The following is an 18,683-nucleotide window of genomic DNA, read 5'->3' on the forward strand; positions in this document are numbered from 1 at the left end:
CTCTTTTTTCCTTACAAAGTTTTGTCCCACTGAATTTTCTTGCAAGATTTTTAACGAGGCAACGAAAAGGCGTATTGTTAGATATGTGTACTCTTTTTCGTTTACTAGAACTTTTTCCCATTGAATTTTATTCTAATTAAGATTTTAATGAGGCACATTATCTGTTGAATAGACATTCAAGGGGGAGTGTTATAAATAGTATTTTATTTATGATGAGTCACTTTTTCCCTATAAATAGAGGGATTTTATTTCATTGTAATTCATCCCAAATCAATAAGAATTCGCTATCTCTGCTTTTCTCTGCAATACTCTTTTCTTCTTTTATTGCTTATAACACTCTGAGAGTTCTCTCAATGCGATTTTTAGGTTTAATTCGTATCTCTTTCATATTTTCAATGACGATAGTTTCCCATTTATAAATTAGTGCATATAGAGGTCTAAGTAAACATAATTAAATTATCTCAAGCAAGTTTCCCTTATTTTATTCTTTATGTGTATGCTAGTTAAACCGTCCCGCGGATGTGATTATTGGTAATTTTGTCTAATTTTTATTTAACATTTCTCTTTCTCTAATACTCCTTTTAATGGATATATCGAGCATTAGAGGCTCAACATTCACTCTTATATATTATTGCTATTCTTAAGCTTGTTATAGAGCTTCCTCCTATCGCGTGACACTTTCGTAGAGCTCCTCTATTTGCAATAAACCTATTTGTTACATCATTTATCATATTATTTTCCGGAAACGTTATTCACATATATTAATTGTTTGTATTTAGAGACCTCAATAATACCAACAAGGACTAAAGCTGTTATTGTGCCTATCTTGTATTACAGCTATCAAATACACAAACACTATTTCTCTTCCTCCCCCCCCCCCCCCCCCCCCCAAAACCCTCGAACAACACACAAAATGTGTATTCTGGGACACAAAATGCATTCTGGAATATGTTGCTGGATAAATGATCATTCATAGCCACATGTTCAGGGTAAGGAGGAAAGAATAATGATGGGCGAAGTCAGCTTACAGAATAGTTCACAAAAGAACATTCACAATCTTTTAGCTATTAACTCTACCTGGCCAATTAATCTATTATTAGTTTACATTAAATGTTTTGCTGTTCTCTGTTCTTTCAAGAAAAGCAGTAATCTGGGGGGGGGGAATGAAATTTCACTGCCTGCGCCACCCCATTTACCAGTCAAAATTGCAGGCCTGTTTTTCCCTAATACATAGTATATGTTTTCCAAACAACGAAGTTAAACTACTAAGAAGAAAAAAGAGAGGTAAAGGCAAGTGAATTTTCAAGTGTATCATGTCCACTTCTACAGCTATACAACTACAGTTCTGACAATACCAAAATAGAAATATGTGACTAATGATCCTAATAGCTCAACAAAAATTGGTTGCTCTGCGGAGCCTGGGAGGGGATGGGGGTGGGGTAGCAGGGACCCTCTTTTGCTCTGTGCAGCCCGACACTATGTGAACGTATAATTTCCAAAATCCTTGAGAAACGCGGGATAATAGACATTGGAGTTCTGAAATTTTCACTTTGAAATCAGCTCGAGTTCTCAAAGATAACCTGCATAATTAAATACCAGACTGTCAAGAGTAGTTGAACATTTTTTTCGTTAGAGTTTAGTTATATCTGAATAATGCATGCCGCATGCTGTATTTAGATGCCATTTAAATACATGATATCTAAATGCCATTTGCAACACAATGAACAAGACCATCTTACTAAGGAGGAGGAAAAAGAGACGCAAAAAATGTATGCAAAAATCTACTTGCCCTGGATATTAAGGGTTTGGCATTTTCTTCCCATTCTGTAGCCCAATTAACAGAAGATCTGCTTGCCAATACTCCCTGTCTCAGCGACTTCAACTCATCACTTTCACCTGGGAATCCCTTAAACAGCATCTGCACAGGTTTTCACAGTTAAGCAAATATAATAGAATATTCTCATGAAGTAAGCTCACTGGTTAACTCTAGGAACTGCTAATGCTAGAATAAGGTACATAACAAGTCCAGACATGCAAGTATGAAGCATAAATCGTTTGAGGGGATCGATACTTGATAATGTTCGCTGTGGCAATATCTTTTTTTATTACCGAGAAATCTGGAGGGCCAGTGACGCGCAGTTTGAAACTACAATGGGGCCCCCTCTACCCTTATCCACTTAAAAACCAGGCTTCTATCTGCAGCAACATTCGAACCCCTGCGCCTAACCTACACATCACATGTTGCGCTCTTACTACTAGACCAAAGCCCTGGGGGCTTTGCTGTGGCAATATCTTGAGTGTCACTGAATCTAAGAAAATCTACAATGTAAAACTAACATAAAAGAACAAAGAAAGAGATAGAAGGTCCATTTTTGCCTATTTAGGAGCTTACCAAAAATTGATCAGCCAGTTCCGATGATGAAGAGAAGAGTAGGCCGTTCTTGTCAACTTCGACCAGCTCGTTGATACTTGATAAAGGGCAGTGAAGAAAGGTCAACATGCAACTTTTCATGGTATATACTTTTAAGGACTTCCAAATGTCGAGGCCATAGGAAATGAAAAGGAAAAAGGGGAACGCGTGTTCATGCATCTTACCAAGAGTAGGAAACAGCACAGACAGGTAATCCACAGCCAAACATATCCACAACCTGAAAGGAAAATTACAATAATGAGGCCTACAGAAGTTTTAAGCAGCACGGGAAAAAAATTGACTTGTGCTCTATAAGAATTTGGAAACCAAACCTTCATTGGAAGATCCAAACCCGAAGAGGAAGTATGCAAGCAAACACCAAGGTCTGCTGATCCTATACAAGGGAACCAAGGATTTGAGACAATTTTAGGGTGAACACAAGAAGATGACACAGGTCGGTAGCTCTCATACCAAGAAGCAATGGGTAATCCTCTGGCGCCAACCACATAGTACGAAATGCTACACGTTTAAGGTTGAGTTTTGCTATCTTCTGTTCATATTTTTCCTTTTCAGGCCCTTTGCCTTCAAAAGAACCCAGAGTAAGAATAACATGTCTGCTAAAGTTAGCCAACAAAATAAGAAGTAAAATTTCTCTTTGACACATGAGGGAAGCTACCTGTAATTATAAATAATAACCTAGGGTATTGCTTCCCACCCTTGATTTCCTGCCAGAGAACTTCCTCCCTCTTTAGGTCATCCTCATTCAGTAATGCAGAAACCCTTCTATCATACATTAGTGCTGCCTCTAGGAGAATGCTAAAATCTTCATCCGGTGTCCTACAAATCAGTACTGTAATGTCATGTATCTATCACCGATAGCTGAAACTGTTTTACCATCTTTGCATTTTGAAATAGGAGCATGACCGCATGGTTCAAATAAGAAACAGAATTTTTCAGCACATGGTACAAATAAGAGACAGAACTCTTCCATTATCTGTTTGATTTTTGTTTTGACCAATCATCTTGACCCATAATTTCTTGATATTCAGAAACATTGAACTGATAGCGATTAAGTTCAAGTTTGCTGTATGTAAAGACATGGACGTTCGGCCTAACGCAACCAAAAAAGCTAGCTCATGAGGTGAGGATTGCTTAAGACCATGTAAGGAGACCAACCCCACATCCCACAAATGTGAGACAACTTAACACTGTAGATCACCACTATCAAGTTTTGATTTTCTGAAAACCAGGATGAAGATTAGGGCAAAAGGTATCCAAGAAGAAAGGTCATGCTCACATTATATGAGGATAAAATTTGTGATTAAAAAAAAAAAAGAAAAGGTTGACTGTGTCGGAACACAATAGGCTATTAAATTAAGTTTACAAACAACTCACCAGCTCGTACTGCTTACGATGAGCGCTGGTCTGTTCCACTTCAAGGAAATATCTGAGCCAGTCTGAGTTGTAAATAGAGTTACATTAGGATTGTCATTGTCTGTTGTTAGTACCTCTGCAAAAATGCCATATTCATATCAATTCTTCATCACAAACAACACATCACTAGGAAATTCTCATTACAGTACCATTGCTAAGACAATCTTGAAGGCTGTAAGGCGTTCTCAGACTCTTATCAATCCTACAAAACAACTGCAATTGACACTTGAAGATTAAATTATAAAGTATGTATAATCTTAGGGAAGTTGTGGACTAGATAATTCACCTTGTGCTTCTCCTCCAAAGAAGCAGGTCGGAAAAATTCAGGAGGCTGATCATACAGAACAGTGGCACTGGAAATCCAGAAAGTACAAAAGATGATGCACAAGTCAATAAACAAAGAAAATAAGAATGTTAGATATTCCAAGTAACTCAATGGCCTACCTAATTCCCCAGTTTTGAGCCAATTCATGTTGCATTGCCTTCGTCACACACAAGGAACCATTAGCCACTTTCCCAAAATGCTTCTCAATCCTATCCAAATATCCAAATTTTGTTTTACTTGCACAGTTCACAAACCAGATGCTAAACCCAAATGGAGTTTTATAACTTACGAGGATGAACAAATTACCAATGATACAAAGCCACAAACCGACTATTTCTCCCGAGAGACAATGCTAGAAGAGTATATCCGAAGTTATGCCAATCTATAATGAATGCGGAACGTCTAATCCAGCTGGCCAATTTTACAGCAACCAGTGTAGGAACAGAAGGTGGATTCTGGAAAAGGAGAAATTCTGTATTAATTGATGTAATTAAAGCTCAAGCACATCAAATCAAGTGACCTGAACATCTCACTGAACATATAGGTCAAGAAGACTTTAGTTTTGTGCCTGACAAATCCTCAACTACTAATATGACATGCCTTAAGCACTTGGGTGGATAATAATAAAAGCTAAGCTCAGCACCCACCAGATAGAATATGTTAGAAAACTAAGGAAGAACAAGCAGTTCAAGCACCAATGAGAATCCAACCTCAGTGTTGACAAGGGTTCTGGTTAACTTTGAGAAAGAAAAGAAGCCTTCATCTTAATGCTTGGCTCGCAAAATATCAGAAACTTCGCTTTCTGGTTTTTTTTCTTAAAAAAAATAAAAGACACTAAATGTAATGATATATGAAAGTAGCTAACGTAGCTTCATAGCTCACCTGAACTATGAAAACATCAGGTGCCGGAATTTTAACACACAAGTACCACAGAAGCATAAGAAACTGGACCAATGGCTTAAATATGAGCAATAGAGGACGGAGTATCCTTGGCAAGCTTCTAGGATTTGATGGCCACTGTGTCTGCATGATGGCAAAATAGTTGAAGTCAAACAACTCACACAACCCAAGAGTATGTCTTTCATGAGTTTTTCACTCCACAATAACAGCTAGACCATTCAGTGATTACCATTTCATGGATGTGAACAGACTTATGCTCTTTTAAAGCAGAATGAGGGTCCGAACCTACTCAAGATAAAAAACTGAAAATCAGAACAACCAGGCAGAATAAAGTCAAGGAAAAATTATAATGTTTGTACTGGATTATTAAACCTAGCACTTATGTCAACTAATACAATATTATACACAATGACTGGAAATTGGTTTCACGTCTTTTCAAAATGTTCTTAGATTGCAATGGTAGAAGAATAGTAAATCTGAAGAAAGATTGATCAAGTAGAGCCAGTAATGTTACAATATTATCTAGGACAATGAAATGGAAGAAAAATAAATAAAAAAAATCATTCTTCTTCTCTAAGAAAGACTCCGGTAATGCTTCTCTTACTTTTTTCACTTCATTACGCAGATAAAACTGTTCTTTTAAACTGGGTTGTTGCATGACACTTACCACCATATGCAACAATGTCGACCTCTAGATGAGCCTGCAAAAGATAAATGCATAAACATAAGAATGTAAAGGGCCCTGGATCAAATCAACCACTTCTTTGAAAAATAAAAAGATGGTTTTCTCATGGTCACTTGTATATATAATCACTTAATAAACTTTCAGGGGTTGGCCTGGTGACAATAGACTTGAGCCTTGGGGTTTGCTCCCTTTCAAGGTCTCAAGTTCGAAACCCACTGGGTGCAAACAATTTCTGAGGGCCATCGGACTGGGTAAAACCCGAATTAACAGTGGTGCACTTGCGGGAAACTCCTTGCCGAGGGCCTGTGCACCCCCGGGATTAGTCGGGGCTCTTAGAGACTCCGACACCCGGTGCAAATCAAAAGTCAAAAATATATATAATCACTTAATACAGATAAGAGATTTTACTATTCTCTCTTACAACAGCAAATCTGCATCCATGATACTAAATAACATTAGTAATTAATGGACGCATACGCAACAGCACAATGTTAACCTCCAAATAAATAAGATTGGAAGTCCAAGAAAATCAGTCTACAATTCTACATATCGTGATATCGAAGATTACTACAAGTCTCACGAACGACAGTTCCAGAGTATGTTAAAGATAGTCTTTTTGCAACTAAAATGAACTCGGTCAACATAAATACAGCTTAAATCAATGACCACTTCAACTAAGAAATTCACATCTTCACACATTTTTCTTCTGCTCTATTTCCAAAAATAACCACCTAATCAAGGTCATCAAACAGATAGCAGACCACAATGGCAGAGCCAGACGAAAAATCGGTAAATGTCAGATCCAGTATTTCTGAACCACTTTTGCCACTACACTAAATGTTTTTTATTTATTTCAAGGGGGTTCAAAAATTTATATATACACAGAAACAATTACTTTTACCCTATTGCACAATGTTCTTTGGATGAATTTATAGCTAACGGTCATAATTCCAGCTAACTACACGTCTGATCCTAATGGAAGAAAATTAACTACAGAAAACTAAATAGCATATAATTTATAGCTAAAGGGCATTAATCTAGCTAATTGCACCATAAACCTAATAACCAGTCAGAAACTATTAAACTCAGGTTCAGAGGTTAATGCTCAACATTAAACACATTAATTCATAACAGAACGTTAAAAATGTCAAAAAATGCATTAATTTGGATGGATGTGTGTATGTGAGTATTAAAAGGTGTTTTAAATCTGGAATTGGCGTACCTGACGAGCAAGGGAAAGAGCGTGATATTGCATACGAGGGCTACGTCCAATGTCGCCGAGGACCACCACTGCTGCCCTACCACTGTGGCGAATCCTCCCTCCACTTTCTCCTATCAAATTTTCCTAAAATTATCATGATCTGAGAATTTGGATATTTGTAAGCAAATCAATTGAATATCGTACCTGACCCTGACATGGTTGCAAATAAAAATTCTTCGTCGAAACAGTTTTGATATTAGGAACAGTTAACCAAATTCTTGGCTCAACGTTTGTTACAAATCATTCCACTGATTTATAGTGGAGTACTAGACGGGGATAGAAGGAGATCCGGAGAGAGAGAGATAGAGATCGGTGAAGAAATTTGGGGTGTGTTTGGTACTTTGAGACAAAAATGGAGTGCGGAACCCAATTGTTATTCTTTTGGACTAAAAATACCGAAATAGTTTAAAAAAAACTTGGTGACAATATATAAAATATGCTTTTGAATCGATGTGGTGCGTCTATTTTTTAGTTGAATTTTTTATTCCGGTAGGGTTAGTATTAGGGGCGGGCTAGTTCGAAAAACGGGTAAATATGGGTAGGTCTTTCTAATAGGTTAGATGTTTTAATTTCGTCCAATAAGAAGTTGTCACGTGGAAGTTAAATAATAATTATTTATAATTCAGCATTGACCTAACGGTCAAAGGGCATAAGTGAACCAAAAAGTGGATGGAGTTTTTAGCCCAATAAATGAATGAAGGATATTTTTAAACTTTTTCCAATAGTTTAGGGCATTTTTAACCCTTTTTCCGTAGTATTTATTTGAAGTTCTATATCTCCTCAATAATAATTCGTTGTTCGTAGAGAGATGCAATATAATTTTAATTTGTGTAAGTTTTAGTTCTTTCCTTATTGAGAGAGAGATGCAATTTTAGTTTCTCCTATGTCCTTCTAAGTTTTTTAACTTTTTCTTTTTCTTTTTTTTTGAAAATTTGACCGGTTTTACTATACTGACTTTGTTATAAATAGAATTTTATTTATGGTGAATGTCTATATTTAGAGAGATTCTAGGGTTTATTACTTGGTGGCTAAGTCACTCTCTCCCTATAAATAGAGGTTTCTATTCCATTGTAATTCATCCCAAATTAATAAGAATTCTCTCCCTCTACTTTTCTCTGCAATACTCTTCTTCTTCTTTTATTGTTTTAAAACACGTTATCAGCACGAGAATCTAACCAATTGAGTAGAAGCTTTGGGATTGAGCATAATGATTGTCAATTATTCCATGAACTTCCTTCATGATTAAATTCTGGATTTAAGGTAAGTATTTTATCGTATTTTTCTCTTTTATTCTATACTTTAATTTTAAATACAAGCAAAGACAACAAAGTTTGATTATAACTCTAATGAAGTTTATAAGAAATTATAACCACCTAAAGTGGTAAAATTTCTATGCCTCGCCATGATCAAATTCATGTATGATTGTGGGCAAAGAATTGAAAACCAGTCTCATTGAATTTGCTCCATTCTCATTCCCTTAAGAGAATGTGATAGCAGTATGTGATAAGTCTGAAAGAAGACAATATTATTACTATGAATGTATTAATGGATATGGACGTGGCAATAGACGAAATTATAATCGTCATCATTTGTGGTAATGAGAACAATAAGGATTCTCAAAATAATCTTTCACTCTGTGAAAAATATTTATCATCGATTTGACATGAGATTTTGTAAAGCACGTATAGATGATTATGGTCCATTCATGATGTGAATGTGACAACATCTGATTTATGAATAAATATTCAATCTTCAAAGAATATGAACGTGCTAGTGGTAGTGAATATACCGCACTCACCTCTAAAAGAAGGTTTGAGATGATATAAGAAAATAATGTCATTATTATGGCATGAATGGTCATTGGTCACGTACCTATTGTACGCCAAAATATTTTGGCATTGTGATTGTTAAAAGACAACGGTAATGCAAGAAACAGATCTTGCATATAATTTTAACCATAACCATAATGGTATAACTTTCTCTTTAAAAGAGATATTCACCATATGGGTGTTGATGAATATGTGGTACTACAAAATTAATTGAGAACTCTGCAAGAGCCAATTGTACTATTTTGGAGAAACACAATTAATTGCCAATAAGGTATTGTGTTGTAGTAAGTCTCAAAGAAACTTATTCAATTTTCAAAGTATACGCGAAAGCGGTTGATTATATTGAGACTATAAATAAAAGAAAGATTTAATATCTTCTATTACTACAACTTGTAGCGGGGTAATATGTATGTGAAAAGCTACCCACTTTATTCTCCAATTTGTACTACATAAATAAAAGAATGCCACAATAAAGTAGAAGTTTATTGATATAAAAACCCATATCATAATAAACTTGGAGTTCATTGATAATTGCACACGTCATGGTGTAAATCTGAAGTTTATCAGTATTGATAATTTATTCAGTTGGCATAATTGGTTTAGCCATATCAATTTAAGTATGATGTGCAAAAATAAAAGAGAACTCATATGGGTAAATATTAAAGAACTAGAAAGTTCTTTACGAATTCTCTAATATTGCTTGTTCTCATTAATTAATAAGCCAACAAAATTGGGATCGAATCCCATGAATTCTGGAAATATCAAAGGTGAATATGGGCCCATTCACCTGCCATATATACCACATAAGATGCATCTATTAGATGGTTACATGTGAGATTATTATTAACCTGCAACCTGGTGTTTGCGAGGTAACTTGCTCAGTAATTTAATTTCGTGCATAATTTCCATATTTTCCATTCAAGACAGTTTATCTTGATAAGTTGGTTTACATCACAGTTGGTTTAGCAAAATAATTTATTAAGTGCCTCTACTTAATAGCTAAACAATTGCTTGTGAGAACAAAGTTATCTATATCGGTTTGATATACATTATAAACCAAAGTATATTATTTTCTCCCCTAATAAGTGGTTCAGGGTCAGAAACCAAATAATTCCATCTTATTATTATTGATGTGCGGTGTATATTTTGATTAACACCATAACGCACAAAGATGGGTTCTCAAAGTTGAGGAAACAAGTTAGTTTTTCTAACATGAGGGGGAGACATGATAAATAATTGAGAAAAAGTTACGTGGAATGAATTATCATTTGTACATCTAGATCCTCGAATAAGATAATATGAACTTGAAGTTCATAAAAGGATAATTCATTTGCAATATATTGCAAAGCATGCCAGACGCATTTGCTGACCCAAAGAAAGTAACTATATTCTCACTGCAAATGCTCCTATTAGAATAAGTCCTAGAAGGACAAAGTCTATGGTACGCTTAAAGCGTATAGACAAATCGGTTTCAAACAAACTTCTTGACAAAGAAGATGAGCAAATGATCTAAATGATCATAATAAAGGAGGCAAGTGATCTAGAAGATCACATGACATAACACTTCATAAAATCTCATGAGAGATTCAGGTACCTGAATATATGAATGAAGAGATCTCTATGTTGTGTCTTTATGAAAAATAAGGAGGTTGGAACCGGTATAAAATGGTTGTCGACGACATCTATAATAGCGCTAAATATATATGAGGATCTCAAGTCTGGAGAAACAATTCAAGTAGAATTTGGTTTCCTATGAAAGACATGTAGTTTTGAACATGTAGTTCATACACTTGAAAGTATAAAGTCAATGGTATGTGCAATCAGTTTTCGATATCTTATATGTCTAGCATGACATGAAAACTTAAAGTCTATTATATGGCTTATATGACTTAACAATCCTTGAATGATTTAAATTGCTTAAAGCATATAGAATTCATAGTAATGAAGTACTACATCCTCAGTGCAATTTGTGCACAAATGTATCTTGCTATAATTATATGCATGATAATATGATAGCAAGAGTTTTCACCTCTATGTGAAGATATTGAACTGACGATTCCAACAAGATCATATGAAGACAATTCATCTCTATCAAGAACGATGATTTCAAGGTGCAATATATTCATTCAAGTTAATATGGCTAATTTGTTTATCAAATATCTACCAAAGATCTTTGAAGATGGTGCACAAGATTGGAATGCAAATGCTCATGTATGTGAATTGATGCTCTCATCAGGGGGAGTTAATACGCGTTGTACTCTTTTTCCCTTACAAGGTTTTGTCCCACTGGGTTTTCCTTGCAAGGTTTTTAACGAGGCAACCAAAAGGCGTATTATTAGATATGTGTACTCCTTTTCCTTCTCTAGAATTTTTTTCCCACTGTGTTTTATTTTAGTTAAGGTTTTAACGAGGCACATTATCTGTTGAATAGACATTCAAGGGGGAGTGTTATAAATAGAATTTTATTTATGGTGAATGTCTATATTTAGAGAGATTCTAGGGTTTATTATTTGGTGGCTAAGTCACTCTCTCCCTATAAATAGAGGTTTCTATTCCATTGTAATTCATCCCAAATCAATAAGAATTCTCTCCCTCTACTTTTCTCTGCAATACTCTTCTTCTTCTTTTATTGTTTTATAACAGACTTGATTTTTCGATTTTCCTATTAATTGTCTTTAACAAAGTTGTTATGTTACATAAATAAGGAAACGAATTTATTAGGACTTTTTATATGGTTCAAATGAGGAAGAATTTAATATGCTTATTCCTAAATTGTAGAAAATTTATTAAATGACTCTTCTTAAATATTAGAAAAATAAACAAGTGGCTTTTTTGTCTAGTGTGAATCATATTTTAAAAGGGTAAAAAAGACGAACGACATTTCACTAAAGACCTTCGTGCTTTTAGTATAACTAGTCTTAGGGTACGCGCTTTGCGCGTGTAACTATATCTGTAAGTATATATTTTTTTGAAATATACGTAAATATAATTAGACAATAAAGATGATGAATGTTATGTTCTTTCTAGTTAGCTGGCTCAAAAAATAAAGAAATCATGTCCTGCAAAAGTTTACTTATGTCTTATTTTGATTTATGAGGACTTATGTATGAATATCTTATGAAAATTATGGTTATTTTCTATAATCTAATACTGGAAACAAAACGCAATATTACTTTTATCACGACCTTTCAAAGACTTATCAAAATACCATATATTATACGTTGAGTCTTTTGGTCTTTTAGAGATTACGGAATGAAAAGGTTGGCCATATACTTCCTAAAAAATTGATAATGACAATGTTAAGTCTAAAGTTAAACCAATGTTGAGTTAATATTTATAATAAAAGGGAAAAAGGGTCTGATTTACCTCTTTACTTTGATAAATAGTATGCTTTAAACCTCCGTTATACTATCGGTCCATTTAAAGCCTTACCGTTAGTAAAGTAGAAACAATTACCCTATTTTTAGCGGAAGTCCACCATGACAAGGGCTCACTTATTAAAATCCAATGTGGCCTGACATTTTGGGTGAGGTGGACGCCACCTCACCAAATTTTACTTTTTCCTTATTCTCTCTTTTGCTCTTTCTTATTCAGAGTATGTTGCTTTCATTACTGATAATTTTTACCCATTAATACCTAATTAACGTACAACGGTACAAGCCATCAATAATATAATCTTAATCAACACAAGAACCCACCCACCTCATCCCTCTATCTTAGCGAGAAACAAATCATATTTTCTTCATTCTTATCCATATAACCAAGAAACCATTGGAGAAGGCAACCAAAGAGAAAATCTTTAGTTTATACTTTGATGTCAAAAGTACCATTGAGTTTGGTGGTTCTCGAAACTGAATTTTGGGGCTCGCATTTAATGGTAACTGCTGTGAAATTAAGCTTTTGGTAAGAGATTGAACTAATAATACATTTTGCAAGATACTTCAGTTGGGTACCTACAAGAAAGCTGATCTACAGTGGCGACTTTAAGTGGCGACTCACATGGTCGCTACAAAAGATTAGGGTATAGCAGCGATTACTGTTGTCGCCGCTGAAAGCAACCTATCAGGGACGACTAAAAATGTGTCGCTACAAAAACTAGTGATTTCGCCACAGCCCCGGTAAAAGCCACAAAAGTATTTGTGATGACTTTTGTTGTCGCCACTAAATCTATCATATTCAGTCACCCCTAATTATGGCTGTCCAACGGGACAGGACGGGACGAAATTAACGGGACGGGATGACATTTAAGTGGGATGGTGGCGGGACGGTGGACAAACGGGACGAAACGGTCGTCCCATCCCGTCCCGCTAACAAACGGGATGGGACGGGATGGGACGGGACTGAACGGGACGGGTTCATGGGCCTTAAGTGTATTTTTTTTAATAAAAAAAACATCTAGTTTTTTGAAAATTACTATGTTTTTAAAGTTTGCAACGACTAGATTTTTGACTTATTTAATAAACTTAAATGTTACTATGTTAAAACGAAAATTAGAAAACTAAGTAAAGAATTTTAAAATATTAAAACAAAAGACTTGTAATGAAATATTCTAGTAAATATAAATTTATAATAGAGTTATAATTTATTTAATATAATTTCAAAGTATTAACTATTAAGTAACTAAGACAATTCATAAAAATAATTCAACGCTTAGAGCGTTTTATTTTATTAATAGAACTTTCAAATCTCAAATGCAAATATAATTCTTTTGAATAGCACCTAATCTACGCAGCCACCTTCTAGGAAGGGTTCTGTTTGAACTAGGCCTCTTAGTAGCCAATTACAAATTATCATACTAATATTTGTAAGCTCCTATATAGCTTCTTTGTAACTTATCAATAATATCTCTCGGACATTCTACTGGAATTGGCAATGTTGATTGATGTTCCATGAGCTCCATGCCGTCATCGCTCCCAGTGGTAAGTATCTCATTGTATTCTTCTTCTTCCCTAGTGGTTAATTTTCAAAACCAAGATTTCTTCTTTCTGAATTAATCCAATCTCTAAATAATACGGAAATCTCTAGACTGTCCTCCGCTAATGAATGTCTATGATCTCCAATTTGAAATCTTGCCGCGCTAAAAGCACTCTCCGATGCTACTGATGATGCTTGAATAGCCAGGATATCTCGGACCATAATTGAAAGTGTTGGAAAAGCCTTGCCACGCTCCCTCCATTATGACAAAAGTTGTTTCTTGCCTTCATCGTCTTTAATATTTTCCAATCCTTGATTACGATAAGAATCAAGTTCATCATCATTAGAGGAATCAAAACCTGTTATATCATCCATATCTTCCCATAAAACTCCGCTCCAGACTTATAAGTAGAAGGAGTAGTTTCAGTACCAGTTGTATCCATAGATTTATATTTATCAAACGTTGATCTAGCATAAGAATATATGCTAGCTTGGCAGTTTTCGAGATGGTTGTTCATTTTCTTGAATTTCTAAATTCTCATAAATTTTACGAACAAGTCCCTTTGCACCTCTTAGTTTTAAGGATGGGTTAAGTAGAGTAGAAATTAAATAAACTTCGGGAATAGGAAAAAAATACTTTTTAAAATTTTAAATTATTTCTTTAATGGCCGGTGCATAAGTTGGATTTTTTTATACTTACCAAATACAACAGAAATTCCACAAATATACCATAATATTTGTGTAACAGTAGGATAATATATACCAGAAAATTGTTTTGTAGCATAATAAAATTTTTCTAAAAATTTAGTAAGCTCTCTGATCTCATCCCAATCAGAATCAATAATTTGATCAACAGGGTAAGCATTATGCATATTAAATACCTTTTGGATAGGCACCCGATAATCATAAGCAACTGTAAGCATTTCATAAGTAGAATTCCACCTAGTACAAACATCTTTTGGAACTTTTCTAAATGGAAGGCCAGCACTAGCACATTGTTGAGCAAATTCACGAATTCTACTTTGTTTATGAGCACGAAAAATATAGCCACAAGCATGTTGTATTTTACTACAAGCATCAAAATATAAATTAAGACCATATAACTGCATTTCCTCTGTTATCGTGGATAACCAGCTCTTTTGGTTCTTACTTGTTCGTTTAGTAATTCCATTGTGTCATCTATGATGGCAATTAAAATTTAAAGAATGGTTCAAGCTGTAAATAAATGTTGAAGGCTATTTGAAACTAGTGAATTGACCTATATATGTTGGTCAGTTAATATATAGAATGATCTACAAAAAGTTTCCTGGGGAAAAAAGATGAAATAAGAACAGACCTGGAAAGAAAGAACGGAAAAGCTTGTTGGTAATACACTAATACACCTTTGCATTAGTAGTGGTTGCTTGAAATATCTAGAATATACAACAAGTGTTCAAATAAAAAGCATTTTAATTAAAACCACTTCACAGAACCTGTGATATATTTTGTGCTATTGGATTATCTAATTTTATCTTTTGTTGTTATTTTAGTTCAGTTATTTATATTACAGATAGTGGACAACTGTAGAGTATATTAAACTACCACACTGTTTGCTATTGTGGTCATAGACCAGTAATAACTAATAAGTAAGTAGTTGGTTCAGCTAAATCTTGCTTCTGCAATTTGTATTCTTTTTTCCACAATTCAGTGATATTCAATAGACTTAAAGATGTTTAAGTCGCACGAGGTTGACCTTATTGTGCACGGAAAAAGGGATAGAATTGATATTGCACTATGAACACTTCATCTCATAGGATATAGTTTTTCTTGTAGGTCTTCTGAACACACTTTATCTCTGGAATTTAGTTTATGAGTTTCTTGAAGTGCACATCTTATTCCAACCAAAGTAATATGAGATTAAAGCATGAATGCAGTGAAAGGGGGTAACTTTAGTCTTCATTTTGATCGTGACTTTAAAAAGGCATATTAATAGGATTAATTCATTCCATTTTTATGGTATCAAAATGTGTTGTCTAACAAATCTTTCGAAATTTCTTAAAGGTGGTAACGGAACTGTCCAAAGTGTGCGCAAACGATAACGGCATGCCGTCTTATGGAACATCACAAAGGTGCTGCACATGCGGATACGCCAACATTATTTCCTAGAGGTTTTGTTCAGGATTTTTCTTGCACCTGTGACTGCATTCTAGGATACGAGAGAAAGTCATGGTCTTCAGGAGGAAATGATTTTAGCCAAGGAGGAGCTCCAAGATATTTTATTTTTATCACAATTACTTTTTTGCGTGTTTCATGTGTATACACAATTACTATATATTATGAATTCGTTAATAGAAGTTCATGTATCATTCTGTTTGAAAATTGTCTTCAATGGTGTCTCTTATAATGTTAATGGGTTGTCCTAATATACATTTGTGCAATGTTAGTATGAATTTGATGCTGAATATTTTTTTTTTAAAAAAAAATCAAATACAACTATTTGGGTCGACCAAGGTCGTCACTAATACATAGTTATTGTGGCGATAAAGACCTGCCACAGAAGGCACAAAGTTTTTGTGGCGACAACAGTCGCCACAACAAGTCATTTTTCAATGTCAACTTTTGTGGCAAGTATAGTCGCCACTATTGAGGCTTATAACATTTAGTAACGGTTTTACTGGGAGCGACCTTATCGTCGCTGCTAATTGTTTTTAGTGGCGACCTTTGGGGCTTTTGTGGCGATTAGTTTCGCCACAAAAAGGCCAATTTCTTGTAGTGATCGTGTTAATGCATGAATGTTATTGGATACTTCAGATCTAGTGGTTCTTTTTTTATTTATTTGGAAGTCTTCTTTCTTATGAAGATGAAAAGAAAAACTCTGCTCAAAAGTTAAAATCTGGCCGGAAAAAATGGTGGTTGGCGAACCTAAGCTTTCCGATCAACCAAAAGGTTTCCTCGACTTTTAACCTACTCCATTTTACTTTCTTTTCCTTCATTCCGTTTAGTATCAAATTCATCAACAAATCTCTCTCTCTATATAAGAAAGAAACAAAAAAAGAAGAGAAGAAGCAAAGCAAAGATGCGTGGAAGGGGAGATAGCAGCGGCCTGAAAATTAGAAAAGAATGGAGAGGAAGGACGAGAAAAAGAAGAAAAACCTAGAATGAAAAAAGAATATTCAGAAGTGATAACTAATAGTAGTATAATTAATTATATCATCCTATCAAAAGATGACACATGTAGAGTTTGAAACAAGAATTTTTGCCACAGTGGACTTCCTAGGGGCAATTGTTTCTACTTTGTTAACAGTAAGACTTTAGATGACCAATAGTATAATGGAGGTCAAAAGTATACTATTTATTAAAGTAGAAGGATAAATCAGGTCCTTTTTCCTATAATAAACAATCTAATATAAAAAGGAAGTTTTATCTATAAAACTTAGTGCAACAAAAAAAAAAAAAATTACAACTCATTTATAATATACTGTATCTTACTACTTTATCCTTATATTTTAAATTTGTATTTTCATCAATTTGACTCTTGATACTATAGTATGATTGATTTACTCTAGTTTCGAATTTTTTAACTGGCAACGCTCTTCTTACAAAAAAAAGATTATGTACCTTAATAGTTTTGTCAATTTGACAAATAATTTACTTATATGATAAATTTGAATAAGAATTGAATGAAGACTAATTGTTTGTTCTCAACATCAATAGAAAACTTTTAGCTTTTGTTAATTTAAATTCTTAATATTAGTTAGTCCCAAGTTTTAAATATTAACCCTATTTATAACCTTATTAAATAAGAAATCTATTTTCAAATAGTAAAAAAAGCCACGGGATAATTCGCTAATCTAAATCAACAAAATTTTGTGTATCAAATTCTTCTTTATTATAATTATTTAACACAATAGTTTGTAAAACAGATATTGGAACACAAAAAAATCAAAGTCGGAAACTTTTGAGCCTTTATTAGAACTCCTTTTAGGTTTGAGAGTTTTATTCTTTGTGATAAAAGTATAACCAATTAATTTTGTATAAATTTTATATTCAATTCATTGTATAGTGCTATTCAGTTAGTTATGTTTTTAATTTTTTTCTTTTTTGCGCCTTCTTCCACGTTTCAATTGATTAAGAGATAAATCAATTCTCATTGAGGTTTATATGGATATAAAACATCATCTGTGTTGGGCCAAACGCACACGCAAGTATACGCGATCGTCAATTAATAAAGTGAGTAAAAGTCGGATGTCGATCCCACGAGGACTTGTGATTAACTATAAACTAAATTAGACTATGCTAATTATCTAAACAAGAATTAAACATAGAAGTATTTGGTTCTAAACTAATTAAATAAAGAATATAAATAATGAACTTTTAACAGAGAGAAAGAGCAGATTTTTATGATATCAATGTAATGAAAACGATATAGGGTTATGGGCTATCTAACATTCCTATTGTATTCTTCAATTGAATTGACTAACTAATTTATCGAGTTTATTGGTTGACAGGGTTAATATTGCTCATAAGAATCTGTCGAGTTCTTACTCGCCTATTCAAGCTAACCTAACGCCTATATGTCTATGGAGTTAGAATCAACAAGAACACATTTATAATTCCTGTATTTCAACCAAGCAAGGCAATTAGGTATATGTCTATCCTAATTGCGAATCCGTTCCCCGATGCCCAGGTTCAAGAACTTGCTCTACTCAATCATATATGCAATCTAGAATTCCCACTTACGAGTTCAATTCAAGATTCGTAGATAGTATTCAATTGGTGATCAAGCAATCAAATAATTAAGTGCAGGATTAAATAAATAAACCAATATGATAAACTAAGCAATCAAAATCAATATCCGAATAACAATAGTCATGAAAGAACCACAACCCTAGAACGTGAAGTTTAGCTCCACATAGACATGGTAGCCAAACAACAAATTATACAAA

General features: G+C 34.1%; 1 protein-coding gene across 1 annotated transcript; it reads right to left on the reverse strand.

Annotated features, from left to right (window-relative positions):
• LOC109233058 (UDP-glycosyltransferase TURAN) lies at positions 1,280-7,405 on the reverse strand. The gene is made up of 17 exons (XM_019398807.1): positions 7,160-7,405; positions 6,977-7,086; positions 5,737-5,770; positions 5,299-5,354; positions 5,052-5,192; positions 4,476-4,624; positions 4,289-4,378; positions 4,131-4,197; positions 3,994-4,057; positions 3,806-3,920; positions 3,087-3,247; positions 2,882-2,992; positions 2,743-2,804; positions 2,596-2,648; positions 2,393-2,468; positions 1,790-1,918; positions 1,280-1,580 (listed from the first exon to the last, which is right to left on the reverse strand). Exons 1-17 carry the CDS (start codon positions 7,170-7,172, stop codon positions 1,557-1,559), a joined length of 1,455 nt encoding a protein of 484 aa, XP_019254352.1. The 5' UTR covers positions 7,173-7,405; the 3' UTR covers positions 1,280-1,556.

The sequence above is a fragment of the Nicotiana attenuata genome, chromosome 10, assembly GCF_001879085.1.
Source record: "Nicotiana attenuata strain UT chromosome 10, NIATTr2, whole genome shotgun sequence".
Taxonomy (NCBI): Eukaryota; Viridiplantae; Streptophyta; class Magnoliopsida; order Solanales; family Solanaceae; genus Nicotiana; species Nicotiana attenuata.

Bases quoted from the DNA above. Each gene is read 5' to 3' on its own strand.
- LOC109233058 (XM_019398807.1), bottom strand. The intron at 5,193-5,298 runs GTAATCACTGAA...GCCATCATGCAG, and splicing joins CTGTTCACATCCATGAAATG to ACACAGTGGCCATCAAATCC. The intron at 3,248-3,805 runs GTGAGTTGTTTG...ACTGATTTGTAG, and splicing joins ATCGTAAGCAGTACGAGCTG to GACACCGGATGAAGATTTTA.